Source organism: Phoenix dactylifera, chromosome 8 (assembly GCF_009389715.1).
Source record: "Phoenix dactylifera cultivar Barhee BC4 chromosome 8, palm_55x_up_171113_PBpolish2nd_filt_p, whole genome shotgun sequence".
Taxonomy (NCBI): Eukaryota; Viridiplantae; Streptophyta; class Magnoliopsida; order Arecales; family Arecaceae; genus Phoenix; species Phoenix dactylifera.
Genome location: NC_052399.1, coordinates 3,426,146 through 3,442,281, shown reverse-complemented (window position 1 = coordinate 3,442,281; position 16,136 = coordinate 3,426,146). Strand labels below are relative to the sequence as shown.

Below are 16,136 nucleotides of genomic sequence, written 5' to 3'. Positions count from 1 at the left end.
AAAACCGAATTGAATGAGGTTAGATGAGACCGAGGTGAGGAAGAACTGATCGTCTTCGATGCCAACCTACTAGAAGTCCACTTGTCAGAAAGTTTTTGGCGGGGGACTCTCCAATACCTATGTCAAAATAATAAAATAATAGTATGGAAGAGAGAATTTGTTAAGAGGAGTCTCCAAATAAGCTTACTTAAGGATCCCAGGCCACCCTTCATATAGCGTAGTATATTAATCTGTTACCTGATTTAGCGCCATGTGCCTTAACTGTATGATAACGGTCGGCTGCACGTTAACAATATGGCAACCGTTCTGCGTGAGCAATATGCGATGGTAATTATGTCGATCATGCATTGTTGCAGTTGTGATTATGCCGATCACGTATTGATTGCAGTGGCGCTGAAGAACTGTATCACCTGCCTCCTTTGAACATCTCTAATTTTTCCCCCGTCAAAAAGAATAATATTTCCCTTTCGATCAGTTTTTCTCCTGAACACGATCTTTTGCACGACTTTCACGAGTTGTAAACAGGCGTCCTGTCATGCCGAAAGGTAATAGTATAAACGTTACAGTAGCTTCCTGGTACTTTTACCGGCTGCTCCCTGTTGACGAGCAAAACTCAATTCCTAGGATCGCAACGATACCGCCACCGACCTGTCACCCGATTCCGTATCCGGCGGACTATTTTACCATAAACCCCATTCCCAGCAAACTCTTCCTCGTCTGATGCAGATCGGACGGCTTTCATCTTCCCTTACAATCGGATCCCTACGGCTCCGCGGCAACACTTTACGATAACGTATCCCACAGCCTTCTAAGCGAGGCGGAAAGGGTAAGCTTTTCCTTCCCGGCCAGTCGCACCAGGTGGCGTAGGATACTTTGTCCTCCAACCGCGTGGACAAGGTAAGAAGCTTCCTCACGGCGAGAGAGAGGAGCTCTTATCGTTGATGTAAAGAAACGAAGTCGACGCACTCGTCTCTCAGCGGCGTTATCTAATACCCTAATCCATCTCTTCCTCTCCCCCTCTCTCTCTCTCTCTCGCTCTTACGGCCTCCTCTTTATCCTCCGCGGAGAGCTCCCTTATCTACCGAAACCCTAAATCGATCTTTTAGGGCTGGCTTTTTCGATCCAGAAACCCCTAATCTCATCTCCTCCTGTTGATCGTTTCCTCCCGGCTTTCTGTGACCGATTTCTTAGTTTTCTCCTTCCATTCTTTTTTTCCAACCGTAGTTTCTTTTTTTTTTTTGCTTATCTTGTTGCTTCAAATCGCTTCGACAGCCGCAGTTTTGCTCGTGTTCCCCTAATCTTTGTAGAGATTTTGGTTTTGAGGTGATTTGTCTCTCTTTTCCGAAGGTTGTAAGGTGCCGGGAGTCGAAGCGTTGCTCTTTGTTCGATCGTTAGAGCGTTGATCTTGATTCACGGATTCTTTTGATAGGAATAAGTTTTTGTTTCGATTCCGGGAGAATAATCTGCGAAAGCTTCGGTCTTTTCACGGATCGAGGGAGGTTCTTGGTTTGAAACCCTAGCCTGGATCTGTTAGCTGTGGCTCACCTGGGATCGCGGTAGAAATGGTCGGAGGGGGAAGCAGAAGGGACGATGGGTCCTTGAAGATTGGGAGCAACAACGTTTTCGCCGCGCTCGAGACCCTCAAGAAGAAGAAGAAGTCGGACAAGGATAAGAACAAGGGATCGTCCAAGAACCGGGCTAAGGAGCCCGAGCCACAGGTGTTTTGGGCGCCGACTCCGCTGACAGTTAAATCTTGGGCTGATGTCGATGACGATGATGACTACTTTGCCACCACAGCCCCGCCCCAGTCCGTTTGGGGATCCTCGGACACGCAGCAAAACAACGAAAGCTCGGCTGTGGTAGAGGAGGTAAGTGCTCTTTGATTCTTTTTGGTGGCAAAATCTTTTCCCTTTCACATTTAGTCTTCAGACTTATTTTTCTTGAAATTATCAACTGGAAACTGCTATTCATGAATTGGATTTAAGATTTATCTAGATGGCCATCCTGTTTTCGATGTCCTCATTGGTTTCTTCTGGTGAAATTGTTTTTCTATATCTTGTATATGATTCTATTTTGATTTTTCATGCATCGACGACCTCCCCCCCCCTCCCTCCTTTTTTTTCAATACGATTCTGTTTATTTGAATGGTAACAGTAATTTTGTGATACCTTCCATGTTATATATTATAATGCATCTACTATTGTGGAAAAGCCATGCCATAGGAAATGCTTCCTGCTTCTCTTTTGCACCATTTCCTTCTCCGGTTACTACGTTTGCTTGCTCCTTGTTTCTATAACTGTCTGCTGATTTAGTAGGTTGAGTTATCTCTATTTTTTCATGCTTGCATATGTTCGTACCGTGCTTCTATATGAATGAAAATCATGCGTTCCCTTTCTGTTAGCTGTATCTATTAATTGTTCATCAAATTATCAGGTAGTGCTGCATAATGTCATACGCTAACTACATCTGTCTATAATCTTGTGGCTTGATGTATGCTTTTGAGTATAGTGAATTTTAGGAGTCAACAACGAGCATTTTTGAGGATTTCTAAAAGTTCTCTCTCTCTCTCTCTCTATATATATATATGTATATGCATATGTGCATCTATCTATATGTTTACTGTGTGTGTATATATATTTATATATATGTATATGTATATATCTATATATATGTGTGTGTGTATCTATATATATGTGTGTGTGTGTATCTATATATATGTATATATAAACACACACACACACACATATATATATACACACATGTATATGTATACATATCTATATATACATGTATATGTGTGCATGTATCTATATATGTATGTATGTATGTATGTATGTATATATCTGCGCATATATATGTGTGTGTGTGTGTGTGTGTTACAAGGTTTTGAACTGATAGTGATATTACTTTTGTTGCATTACTAAAGCTTGATAAAAGTATAATGACATGACAAGTAGTTTAATGATACACAATATGTCCATGCATACCATGTTCCTAGGACATAGGCATAGGCACATGCTCTGCATGTTCAGTATGAAAAGAATTAAAATAAAAACTTAGATGGAATAAGAGATAATAAAAATCAACCGCAAATATTATAAATCATAAAAGGTATATGATGCAACAGCCACATTTATTAGATAAGTGATTGTTAAATCTTTTCCTTGGTGAAATATTCTAATTAACAGAACATGGTATTATTGGTAAATAAATTCATTTGAAAGAGTAATTTCCGTTGGGGACATATTCAAAATCGACATTTTCTCTAACAATACTTGTACGATCATGATGAGAGGAGGAAAAAGTGTCTACCTCTTTTACTCTTTATCCCTTAGAAGACTGGTTCATGGATGTATGGTTGTTTGGCACATGTCAAAGAGAGAAAAGAGCAGATCCTTTCCTAGATTGGGGAGAGAGATTGTCCCATCCAGTATTAGGGGAGAAAGAGACAATCTCTAAGGGGCAGAGGGTTGATTTAACCTTGGATTGGAATGTTGGCATGAGTTGTTGTAAATGCACAATAGATATTTTTGGCATTATGCGGGGTTAGCAACACGAGAGTGGAAAGAGATGGAGAGAGTGGGTGGGAGGGGGAGAAAATGGGGCTCTTGTTGGATTGAGACTGTGGGTTTACAAATCTTTTTTGTCCAAAACATACCTTATATTTATGAGTATTGCTACTGTTCATCCATACATTTATCGCTCAATTTGTTTGTCCAATATGGTAATCAGGAATTGGTGCGATACATGGGGGTAGGTGGTGTTAGTTAGGGTCCCATGTATTGCTTAGCTAATACCTGACTGCCACACCGGACAGGTGAATTGAGCAGCGATATGAGAGGTGATCCCCAGCATTTTTTTATATTTATTATATGATAAAGTTCTCCAAGTGAACTTACTAAATTTTCTACCCAAAGCAAATTTGATTGACCTAATAATTCCAATTTTCTCTTCTAGATATAGCATAAATTGGTGACATTTATGCATGCATTTTTTTTATTATTTACATATACTTTATGGCTCTTCATTTATTGCACTTTTTTGAGGATTTCTAAAAGCTCTCTCTCTCTCTCTCTACATATATATATGTATATGTATATATCTATATATATATGTGTGTGTATTTATATATATGTATATATAAACATATATATGTATGTATGTATATATGTACATGTATACATATCTATATATACATATATATGTGTGCATGTATCTATATGTATGTATGTATGTATGTGTGTGTGTGTGTATATGTGTATATATGTTGTAAGGTTTTGAACTGATAGTGATATTACTTTTGTTGACAGTATTAAAGCTTGATAAAAGTATAATGACATGACAAGTAGTTTAATGATACACAATATGTCCATGCATACCATGTTCCTAGGACATAGGCATAGTCACATGCTCTGCATGTTCAGTATGAAAAGAATTAAAATAAAAACTTAGATGGAATAAGAGATAATAATAAAAATCAGCTGCAAATATTATAAATCATAGAAGGTATATGATACAACAGCCACATTTATTAGATAAGTGATTGTTAAATCTTTTCCTTGGTGAAATATTCTAATTAACAGAACATGGTATTATTGGTAAATAAATTCATTTGAAAGAGTAATTTCTATTGGGGACATATTCAAAATCGACATTTTCTCTAACAATACTTGTATGATCATGATGAGAGGAGGAGAAAGTGTCCGCCTCTTTTACCCTTTATCCCTTAGGAGACTGGTTCATGGATGTATGGTTGTTTGGCACGTGTCAAAGAGAGAAAAGAGGAGTTCCTTTCCTAGATTGGGTAGAGAGATTGTCCGATCTAGTATTAGGGGAGAAAGAGACAATCTCTAGGGGCAGGGGGTTGATCCAACCTTGGATTGGAATGTTGGCATGAGTTGTAGTAAATGCACAATAGATATTTTTGGCATTATGCGGGGTTAGCGACACGAGAGTGGAAAGAGATGGAGAGAGGGGGGGAGGGGGGGTTAGCGACACCATGTGGGCTTACAAATTTTTTTGTCCAAAACATACCTTATATTTATGAGTATTGCTACCGTTCATCCATACATTTATCGCTCAATTTGTTTGTCCAATATGGCAATCAGAAATTGGTGCGATACATGGGGGTAGGTGGTGTTAGTTAGGGCCCCATGTATTGCTTAGCTAATACCCGACTGCCACATCGGACAGGTGAATTGAGCAGCGATATGAGAGGTGATCCCCAGCATTTTTTTATATTTATTATATGATAAAGTTCTCCAAGTGAACTTACTAAGTTTTCTACCTAAGGCAAATTTGATTGACCTAATAACTCCAACTTTCTCTCCTAAATATAGCATAAATTGGTGACATTTATGCAAGTACTTTTTTTTTATATTTACATATACTTTTATGGCACCTCATTTATTGCACATTGATGACAAAATGTCTGTATTTGCTACTAATTCGTTATTTTGCAACTTTCCCTCATGGTTTCTTTGAGGTAACTAGGGGCTATATTTAGGGTTATGATTTAGAAGATCAATAATTTAATGATAGACTATGGTTTATTGCAGATGGGTAAATGTGAAGTTCTGATTCTTGAGCAATGAAATTCTAAGATCTGATCATGCCTCATTTTCGGGAATGCATCAGCTTTTCTTTATCTCGAATGATGTTTATTTGAAGTGCACCTGTTTTTTTTTTAACTTCAAATCTTACAGCAATATTCCATATTCACTGAACAATTTTACGATCGAATATGGTCCTCTAAGACATTTTCGAAACATTTATGTTGAACGTCTATTTTTGACATTTTTACTCCAGTTTATATCTTTATTGTACAACTCTGTGCTTATTTATTCAGTTCAGTGTCAAATAAATAATCTAAGATGGCATAATTTTGGAAATAATGGCTCATACCAGCTGATCTTCCATGATGTGTGCCATCACAAATTTGTTGTTACTCTTCATTGTTCTGATTTCTTTTTTCCCATTTTTTTTGCTCCTTAGATATGTTGAAAACCTACACAGCTTGGCATATGGTTGTTGGTTAGTGAACTTGTGTTTATTTATGAATTTTTTGATTGTTAAGGCACTATATATGTTTTATTTTATGCATGTTAGAAGCATGTTTTTGTAAGACTTTTGCGGCTATTCAAATTTTAGTTATGTAATGTTTTACTCAAGATTACATTAGAGGCATACTTCATGCATGTAGAAAGGTTGAACATATGAGGACTATCTATTTTGCTTCCTTCCGCAACTTGCATGCCCCTAAATATGTTATTACTGGCTTTTCATTTCTTATTAAGATATCTCATAGTCCTTGATGAAGTTGGTGTCGAGTAACAATTATAGAACTTAACATTTAAGCCATATTTCGTTCATGAATAAATGTGCTAAACCTGAATAAAATCCACCTTTTCAGCCTTATTTGGTTTCTTCAGACCAAGGTTCGTCGTCTTGGTTTCGAACTTTGTACCGATGCCACACTATTATAGTGTCGGTACGGCACGGTATGCGGTACACCACGGTACCGATACCAGTATGGTATGTTCGGTACCGTTCGGTATGTACGGTATGGTACAACATACCATGCTTTGGACAAACTTTTTGGGATCTCGAATAAGGTCTTAAGTGAGGGGTACTTTTGGGAGTTCAGAGAAACTAAAGAGCACCTTTTGGTACATATTCAGTTGCAGTCGGTTTAAATCTATTCAAGGGAGGGGGTTGAATACTTTTACTTGGTTAATGGGGAATATGCAATTTTTTCTAAGTTATTCAAGGAGCCTCACTAAATTATTTGAGAACTAAAGTGGGCCTTAAGGTTCAATTGAATGTGAATTTTGGCACATAATGTTTGCAATGAGCAGTCAAAATAAAAGTTTATTTTTAGAAGGGAAGGAAAAGTTTATCTTTGGAAAGAACATATAATGAAATAGTCTAATTGTTGGTAAACTTGATTGGTTAATGATGATTGACATCAACAACTATTTGTATTTGGATAAGCTTGGCTCAATCAATATGGATGTCGTTGGTGATGGTTATGAATTTGAATATTAACTTTTTTATGGGGAGAGTCCAACTTTTGGTCGATATAGTTAGTCCCAATGTTTGACCTAACAAAAATGTTTGATCTAACGAAAAAGCTCCATTATCCTTATAGTTTGCTTTGAGGTTGTGATGGAGAATGTTGGTGACTTCAATATGGAGAATGTGGGTTGTAATGTGGTGGTGATGTAGGAGAATGTAGGAGACTGGCGATGGTGGTCGGTGGCACTAAAAGTTTTAAAGGTGAATAAATGTGTTGGCAAATCTTGTCCGGGTGGTGAAAGGGAGGTAACTAAATAGAAAAGAAGGGGGCAGGTGGAGGATGAGGATGATCAAAGCTGTCGAAGGGTTCCTAAATGCTAGAAATTTGGAGAGCAAGAGAATAATATAAGGCATGGTCTTTTTTATACTCTAGTAATGATCTGTTTGATTTATTTAACATTCTCACATAAACCTTTTCCTTTATTTTACTTGATAACCAAATAAAACCCTTGTACCCCTTTAAAAATCTGTAAGGATGTTTGGCCTGGGATTTTCTTCAAAAATTCTAGTTGCATCCAACTTAAATCTCATCCCCTACCCTTACCAATAATTTGGGTACAAGATCTCTTGGATCAACTTCATGATGGACTGGAGGCACCATGTTGGTTGCACAGTTGTGAGGTGAGTCTAGTTTCACTAGGAAATTTGCTTTTAAATCTGATTTTGTACATTAGATATAAGGAATATATAATGTTGCTTACTTGGAGCACCTTGCAGGTAGTGCAAGCTACCCAGTTACTACACACACCTAAGACATCAGATCAGCATGGTTTTTCATAATGCTCCTACAAAACAAAGAACAATTGATGATTAATGGTGCAGTTATATTGTGATATTTAGATAAATATTTCCAGTGTTAGATAATGCTGTATCCTGATGGGCGCATGCTTGATCTGCCAGTCTGCTTGTTTTCCTCTCAATTGTTGCTGCCCACTCACCAATGGGTGTTTGACAGCTATCAAACAAGAAAAGAATGGTATTAGAAGTTAAGGATAAAGAAGAGTCGTTGGTTGCAATAGATATTTAATTTGTACTGGAAGTAGTTTTCTTGATTGCAACTCTAGAGCTGGCTGCCCAGTTAGCAACATGGGCTGGTCAGCACCTAATGTGAGTGCTATTTGTTTGAGATTCATTATGTGATTTAGGTCTTTATTCATTTTTCTGGGGTTCATTTTCTTGCAATTCAATCTCACTGGTTCCCAAGAAAATTGGTAGCGATGATGTGCATCATTTCTATCTTTAATTTCTGATGGACAACATACCTTTTATTGTTCTACTCTTGCAAAACCCTGGGTTTTACCAAAAAAATGACCTCATTAAATTAATTGAACTGTTAGGTTCATATCTAAGAGCATCTAATCCATGCTCAAGTAATATTCTGGATGATCTGATCTGATTTATTAGGGTAACTTGGATAAGAAAATCACCTTTTTTCAAAAACAGTCTGATCTGGAATCATTTTGAAGTGGTGTTTCTGTATATTAGATATCATAATTATGTTTTTCCTTTGTGGTTCATCCTTAAATCCTAACGTATTTATTGCACATGTTGATTATTGTGTTGCAGCCATGGGAAAAAACGATTGTAGTATTTGTGATGAAAATGAGTTATATCTTTAGTTACTTTATTATCTACTGAAATTGAGGGTTCATGCTGATGCTGCTTCATGAATCAAGTTGAACTAATGAGCCAATTTTGATCCCACCCGATTTGTTCCCAAGGGCATTGAATTGTGAATCAAATTTATGCTGCAATCTATGATGACAGGCCTAATAGAAGCACGATTGAATCTATTTTGAGGAATTAATATAACATATCTGGCATGTGTCTTGTGGTCGGATTATCTGCAGTGTCCTGAATATTTCTAGGAAGCTTGGAAAATAGCTTATTATATAAAAACATTCATATGGCATCTGCCTGATTGGGAAGGAACATTATGTTGCTAAATTTTTAAACCATTGTTTTGTTTCAACTGCAATATTTTTAACTTTTTAGATTAGATTGTCCCATTGAATTGCATACTCTTCAATTCTAACATGGAGACACTAGAGGTGTCAATATATAATTTTTTTTGATTTTGTCTTTTGAGGATATGTTTTAAGAAAATTGAGCCACCAAATATAGAGTATAGTTTTCCTTGTAAGAGCTGAAGAGTAGTGAGAAAATAAATGACATTCATGCCTATCGGTGGTGTAACTTTAGAGGAGGTTGCTGTCTCTTGATGTACCTTCAGAGTTGTCTGGAGCGGCACAAGAAAACACTGTATTCACTAACTGCAACAAAAGTTGGCAATGGTATCCAAAAGTCAAGAGGCATTCACTGAGTGTAAAAAAGGTTTTGCTTTCAAGGAATGTAAATCTAGTGGCTTTTAGCAGGATCATACAAATTGAGAATGGATATGCTATGAAGATAGTGGATGAGCTTGATACATGGCTCTCATGATGATATTTTCAATAAAATAGCTGAAAATAGATTTATTTGGACTTTAGTTAGATTCAGCTTGAGGAGCAGGAATTCAGATCGCTTGAGATAAATGAAGGATGACTTGTTGAGGTTGGTGGAGTATTTCTGAGATATAGATTGAGATAGCTATCAATTAAATAAATGGAGTCGAGGAGAGATCTGTCAGGAGTAGAGTGGATGTTAGTCGTTTCTTGACCTGTTCTACTTTGTTTTCTTTTATCGTTTGCAGAAATCATGAAAATTGCAAAATGAGCCATGCTGTCTATCCCTCAAGCTTTATGGTTTATTATGGATACAGATGAAGATAAAGCTAGTTTGATTAGCAAGTACTGGATTTTTTTTAACTGACTGTGAAATGCCTTGACCAAGTATCTATGGAGCTGATTTGTTGGGTGATGATGAATGAGACTTGAAGTGCATTTGTTTACATTTTACAATGTTGAATTCATGCATATAGGGGCTAAATAAAGAATGAATTGCACTGGAAAGGATATGGCATGAGCTATAATAAGTGGCCTTCGCAAGGGATTGCTTTTAAGCCCTTTTTACCTTGATATATTTGCTGGAATGTGAATAGACGTTTTGGTGCATATTGATTGACGATGGATTGTTTACTGTTGGTTAATCAGACTAGGTGGAGTTCAAATTAGAGCTCTTGAAGAATTTACGGAAAATAAAGATGTCAAAAAATAATAACTGAGATAAGTACGGCGTGGATGTTTATGGAAAACCATAAGGGTCTAAGCTTTAGTCAGTTACAGAACTGATGAATATTGAATGTGCTGTTTGAACTTCTCTATAGAAGTTGTTTAAGTTTTTTCTTTGAATTATCAATTTTGCTCTTGATAGTCATTAGATGTTTTGCTTATGCTTTACATGGTCCATACATGCTGCAGGAAACTGAAAGTGAAGATGATGGCCTCGATGAGGTTGATGAAGATGCTGAGGAAGAACTTGAACATGAACCTGAGGTTCCTGTTGTCACTGAACCAGTTATCAACAAACCTCCCCCTGCTGCAGTGCCAGCTAAAGACACAGAAAGGCAACTCTCAAAGAAAGAGCTGAAGAAAAAGGAAATGGCAGAACTGGAGTCTGTTTTGGCTGAGCTGGGTATTCCCAGCAGCAAGGACAGCAATGCTGTGAAAGATGAAACAAATGGTAACAATGTTACATTTGAGATAATTAGATTCATTTTCTTAGGCATGTCATGCGTGGACAGATGTATTGGTGCATCGTGTACATAATCCCTTAATCTGCTCCCCTGTTGGCCACATGGGTTTATCACATCCTCACATTCTTTGGGACATGTCTGATATATGATGTTATCCTACCCCTAATCTGATGTATGATATTGAATAATTCCGGTATTATCCGGTTACTTTCTGTTATATATGGTAGAATAATTAATCAGACATAAAATTTAGTATTCTGATTTGTCCATTTTGCGGCAGGCAAGAAACCAGAGGAGCAAAATATGGATGGTGAAAAGAAGGAGAATGCACCTGCTCCTTCAGAGAGCAAAAGTTCAAAGAAGAAAAAGGCGAAGAAGGACAAATCCTCAAAGGAAGCTAGAGAGCCACAGGAACAGCCTAATGGCTTGGAAACTAATAAAAGCCCTGATGAAGCAGCTGCTGAACCTGAAGAAGAGGATACTGCTGCTGTTGATGTGAAGGGGCGGATAAAGAAGGTGGCTTCCATGAAGAAGAAGAAATCAAACAAAGAGATGGATGCTGCTGCAAAAGCTGCTGCGGTCGAGGCTGCTGCAAGGAGTGCCAAGCTTGCTGCTGCAAAGAAGAAAGAGAAGAGCCACTACAACCAACAGCCAGTGCGGTAAAGCTTTTTTGTGGATGATGAGTTCCATATGTCTTGTTCGTTTGTTAAATTCCAAAATAAACATCAGTCTATCTTATAGGAAAGACCTTATGAGATTGTTCAGGTTCACTTTGAAAAGTCTTGTGGCTTTTTCCAGTCTGTCAATGCAAATGTTTCAGGAATCTGTTTATCAAAACCTTATGGACTTTTACTGCTTTACTGCAGACAGTTGCTGTGGAATTTGTAGCTCTGTTCACTTGTATTTTGCCTACTTTTCTCCCATTGATAATTTCTGCTGCCTCGATTGCTTGATGGGGTACTGGAAAATGGGCGCCTGAGTTTTGATTTGATGCGTGTTGTCTCTTTTTTGTGCTGCTTATCTGGCATAGCTGAAATTTTTGGAGGGTTTTTGGAGTTTTGCTTGTCATGGTACCTAATTGGTGCCCGTCTTAATTTCTCGATTAAAGATTGATGGGGTCTATGCAATCGCTACTGGTCGTTGGTTGACGTTATCCGTTTGTAGGTGCTTTATATGGAGTAATTGTAATGCCAGCAAGTCACTTTTTGATGCCAGCTCTGCTTGTGGTAGTAGTTTTCCGCTTTACAGACGGCCGTCTTCTGGAACCTGGCATGGATGTTGTTTTCAATTAGCTGTCTTCTGTGTGGGTATCTGTCGCCACGAATTGTCATTGAGAAGCCTTTTGATGCTTGGGTAGCTGCGACGGGTTGAGGCCCTTCATGGGAGTTCCTCGCCTGAGTGCGGTCGATGGTAGTGTTTTACTTTTACTACTCCAATCATTTAGTTGAGAAAACCGATGGGCGAGAGCTTTCTTTCGGACTTCATCTGAGTTAAAACACGGGGGAAATAGCTCTAGTTTGACACGGAGGTGGCATAGAACTGTGGAGCCTAGTCCAAATGTGTATGGGGAGGGTTACATTTGCAAAATCTCATCTGTATCTCCTCCATGTTTGGGGTTTAGATATACACACTCTTTATCTCTATCTGGGTATACCAAGAGCACACTTATGTTTTTTGAACCTGTAGCATGCGGATCATAACGAAGCAATTACCGTCGTGCCAATGATCCAATGGATAGTTTTTTTTTAAAAAAATGAATTATAGGAACTCTGTTTTGCACACCGTTCTCGACGTGGAAGGCATCCGAGTGCTCAGAAACTCTTGTTTTTACCTTCCTTATTTGCATCATTTGTAGCTGAAAGTTTGCATTCTCATGCTCTTGCGTAAAACTATGAATTTGTTTTCTTAGGTACCGCATATTGTCGTTGATTTTTCGTTGTCCATTCCTTTGGTATCATTACTGTCCAAATCTTCATGAAGTTATCCAATCATGCATTGTCACCACTAGAGCTCCAGCCTTTATATTCCCTTTCAATTTAGCCATGGTACCCACTCACCACTACATGGAATTGGAGATGTCGCTCTCAATCTGGATCCCTTGTTTCCAAGCGGAGAAGATATGTTGGCAATGAACTAGTGAAGGAAAACACCACTCGGGAGCCCCCATCTCTGAGTCTTCTCAAGATCAACTTCGATGGATGTATTTTGGATGATGACAGGAGGGGTTGAGCTGGTTTTGTGATTAGAGGTTCGGACTTTAGAATGGTGGCAACTTGTGGGTGCCCAATTTTTAACATTTTTGTATTTTTGTCCCTAGGGCACAGCTGATGACAGCTTGGATTGGTCTGTGTCATACTCAACGGCATTTTTGTATTTTTGTCCCTGGGGCAGCGCTGATGGTAGCTTGGGCTGGTATGTATCATACTCAGCATGTACTACTGAGAGGGAGCTGTCTAGAGCACTGTGACTTGTTATTTTTTGACTTTTTTAGATGTATTCATACTAAAATTGTATGAGTCATTCATTATAGAAAAAAATACGTTTTTCTGGTGCGCTTTCACGTGCTTGCATGTTGCCTGTGTCCGCATTGATGGTAGCATTCTTTAGAACTCATCTAGGTCTGTGGAGCTTCTCCAAATAGAGGAGCAATTTTACCGATGTGCTGATGATTCAATTTATATTCAAAAAAATGAATTATAGGAATTCTATTTTGCACGGAAAATTATATCCTTCACGGCGTGCACCACATGATTGTCCATGCTGCCAATCACAACTCATTTCTTAGCGATGCACCAAAATAATTGCTTGATGAATAGAGCCCACGGGAACAAGTAGCTACGATTGGTGGCATACACGGATACAATGTCTAATTTTGCACACCGCTTAGGATTCCAAAAGCATCCAAGTGCTCAAAATCTTTTATTTTTATCTTCCTTATTTGCATCATTTGTAGTTGAAAGTTTGCATTCTCATACTCTTGCTCAAAATGGTGAATTCATTTTCTTAGGCATTGCATATTGTTGCAGATTTTTTGTTGTCCATTTCTTTATTATCATTATTATCCAAATCATCATGAAACTATGAGATATAACCTAAATTTAATTTACCTATTGGTAGAAGGTCAATTTCAATGGGACTCTTATTCCTCAGCTCATTTAGATATAAAAAGTCAAGAGATAATCGCCTACTCAGACTCCAGAAAGTCCAAACTCCTATAGAACAGAGACTCTTCTATCCTAAGCATAGGAAAGACAAGTTATTCTGCACCATATTCTCTTTTCTCTTCTATTATTTCTAATATCTTGTCCGACAAGCAATTTGGGCATCAGCACTGGCACCTTTGGACCATCAGACCGGAGATTTGGGCATCAACACTATCTATTCATGCACTGTCGCCACTAGAGCTCCAGTCTTAATACTCCCTATCAAACCCAAGAATTTGAGGCCATGGGAGACTTTGTGATGGCGGAAACGCCTTGGCATTGAACTTGGCCGTGACATCCACTCACCATTGGGTGGAATTGGATGTCACTCTCGAACCGGATCCCTTGTTTCCAAATGGAGAAGACATCTTGCCATGAACCAGCTAAGTAAAACACGAGCTTCCGCGCGCGTGCGTGCTGTCCGTGTGCGCGCGCGCGTGCTGTCGGTGCCCGTGGGGAGGTTTTGATTTTTCTCTAGCCACAGACCCCCTCGACAATTCTATAATTATGCAAAATAATAATATTATATATGAAAATTTTTATGTACAGCAGAACACTCGCGAAACAAGGATGAAATAGAAAGGAACGCAGCCGTCTAAATTTCCAGGCAGCACCCAGCCTGAACATGACCGGAATATTCCGCCGGCACCTCAGCCTTCCTCCACGCGGCGGGCCCCTTCCCTTCGCCGACTTCGAGAATGTACCCACCGTGGATGCCCGACCCCAGCACCATCAGATTCCCCTTCCACGCCACCATCTGCAGCGCCACCCTCACATCTCCCGGTAGCTCCGCCACCCTCCGCCACGCATCCGCCTCCATCACCGCCACGTGTCCGCCCGTGCACATGTACAGCTTCCCGTCGGCGCCCGCGACGCAGGTCCGGGGACACGCGGCGCTCTCCAGCATCCGCTCCCGCACGGGGCCCCACTTCCACGCGGCGACGTCGAAGGCCTCCGCGGAGGGGGAGAAGCGGCCCTGGGCCTCCGTAGCGTAGCCGCCGATGACGTGGAAGGTGCCACGCAGGAAGACGCCATGGCACTCGTCGCGCTCCCTCGCCATGTCCGGGAGCGGGACCCACTCGTCCCTCGCCACGTCGTACGCCAGCGCGGACCGCAGCGCGTTCTTGCTCTCGTCGTGGCCGCCCGCCACGAACACCGCCCGATCCGCATCCGACGCCGCGCACGCGAAGAAGGACCGCCGGGGCCCCGGCATGCGGGCCCCGCGGCGCCACGCCGCCGACACGAAGTCGTAGACGAACACCTCGTCGGAGGCGGCCCAGGTGCGCGGGTCCCACCCGCCGACGACCACGATCTCGGTCTCGACAGCGGCCAGCCGGCAGAAGAGTGGGAGGCCGTGGCGGAGGCCCGGGATGGGCGGGAGCGGGGCCCAGGCGGCGACGGAGGGGTCGAAGAGGGCGAGGCGGTAGATCGGGGCGAGGGTTGCATGATTCTTGGTGGCGGGCGGGCTCGGCGTGGGCTCGGCCTGGGCGATGACGACGAGGGGGCGGGCGAGGCCGGCGGATTTGCGGAGGTGGTGGAAGGGGGACGACTCCACCTCCTGCTTCCAGATTTTGCAGACGGAGCGGGCCGTGCAGAAGGCGTTGTGCGGTACGCGGAGGAGGCACTCCCGAGCAATTTCCTCCGGCAGGCCGGGTATCAGATCCTCCATCATCCAATAGAGAGATTGGGGAGAAAATTAATTCTCAAAGGAGAAGATAGATTAGAAGAAGAAGAAGAAGGCTGGAAATTTGAGTGAGAGATTTGGAAACGACTTCTTTTGTGATGATTGAATGGTTTGCTGATGGGAATGGAGGGGAGTGGGAATATATATATTTATATATGATAAGGCTTAAGCGGTTTTGATTGCTTTGGCTCTAGAAAGTTGAGAGGCGGAAAAGTAGAGGCAAGAATAGATGGGCGGAGTCCGCAGCATTCCTGCCTCGAGTCCCCAAAAAGAGACCTGCGGAATACTCCCACGGATTCCTCATAATTTTCATTGCTGAGATCAAATTACGGATGATAAACCGGCAACGACGTAAAGTACATCTTAAATTTATCGAGTTTTTGAATTTATCCAGGTTAATAGCGACACTTTGCTCTCTTCTTCTCCCATGATATACCCACATTGCTCCACTCTCTATTGCAGTGTCACCGTAGCCGCCAACAGGAGTCGAAGTCGGAGATACGGTCAAATATTTATCAACTTAAATTCAATTTATTTA

The 16,136-nt window shown here is 40.5% G+C and overlaps 2 protein-coding genes across 2 annotated transcripts; one reads left to right on the top strand and one right to left on the bottom strand.

Moving 5' to 3' along the window:
- The first annotated feature begins 945 nt into the window (after positions 1–945).
- On the top strand, positions 946–11,623 carry LOC103720856 (neurofilament heavy polypeptide-like). Its single transcript, XM_008810800.4, has 3 exons — positions 946–1,868; positions 10,437–10,698; positions 10,992–11,623. Exons 1-3 carry the CDS (start codon positions 1,563–1,565, stop codon positions 11,372–11,374), a joined length of 951 nt encoding a protein of 316 aa, XP_008809022.1. The 5' UTR covers positions 946–1,562; the 3' UTR covers positions 11,375–11,623.
- Positions 11,624–14,410: 2,787 nt separating this feature from the next.
- LOC103720858 (F-box/kelch-repeat protein At1g80440-like) lies at positions 14,411–15,896 on the bottom strand. Its single transcript, XM_008810802.4, has one exon. The coding sequence runs from the start codon at positions 15,584–15,586 to the stop codon at positions 14,510–14,512; it is 1,077 nt and encodes a 358-aa protein (XP_008809024.2). The 5' UTR covers positions 15,587–15,896; the 3' UTR covers positions 14,411–14,509.
- Between the last annotated feature and the right edge of the window lie 240 nt (positions 15,897–16,136).

What these genes read in the sequence shown, in the direction of transcription:
- LOC103720856 (XM_008810800.4), top strand. Translation starts at nt 1,563, where the DNA reads ATGGTCGGAGGGGGAAGCAGAAGGGACGATGGGTCCTTGAAGATTGGG. An exon ending in GCTCGGCTGTGGTAGAGGAG is followed by an intron (nt 1,869 to 10,436) that starts GTAAGTGCTCTT and finishes TACATGCTGCAG; the next exon opens with GAAACTGAAAGTGAAGATGA. An exon ending in TGTGAAAGATGAAACAAATG is followed by an intron (nt 10,699 to 10,991) that starts GTAACAATGTTA and finishes ATTTTGCGGCAG; the next exon opens with GCAAGAAACCAGAGGAGCAA.
- LOC103720858 (XM_008810802.4), bottom strand. Translation starts at nt 15,586, where the DNA reads ATGATGGAGGATCTGATACCCGGCCTGCCGGAGGAAATTGCTCGGGAG.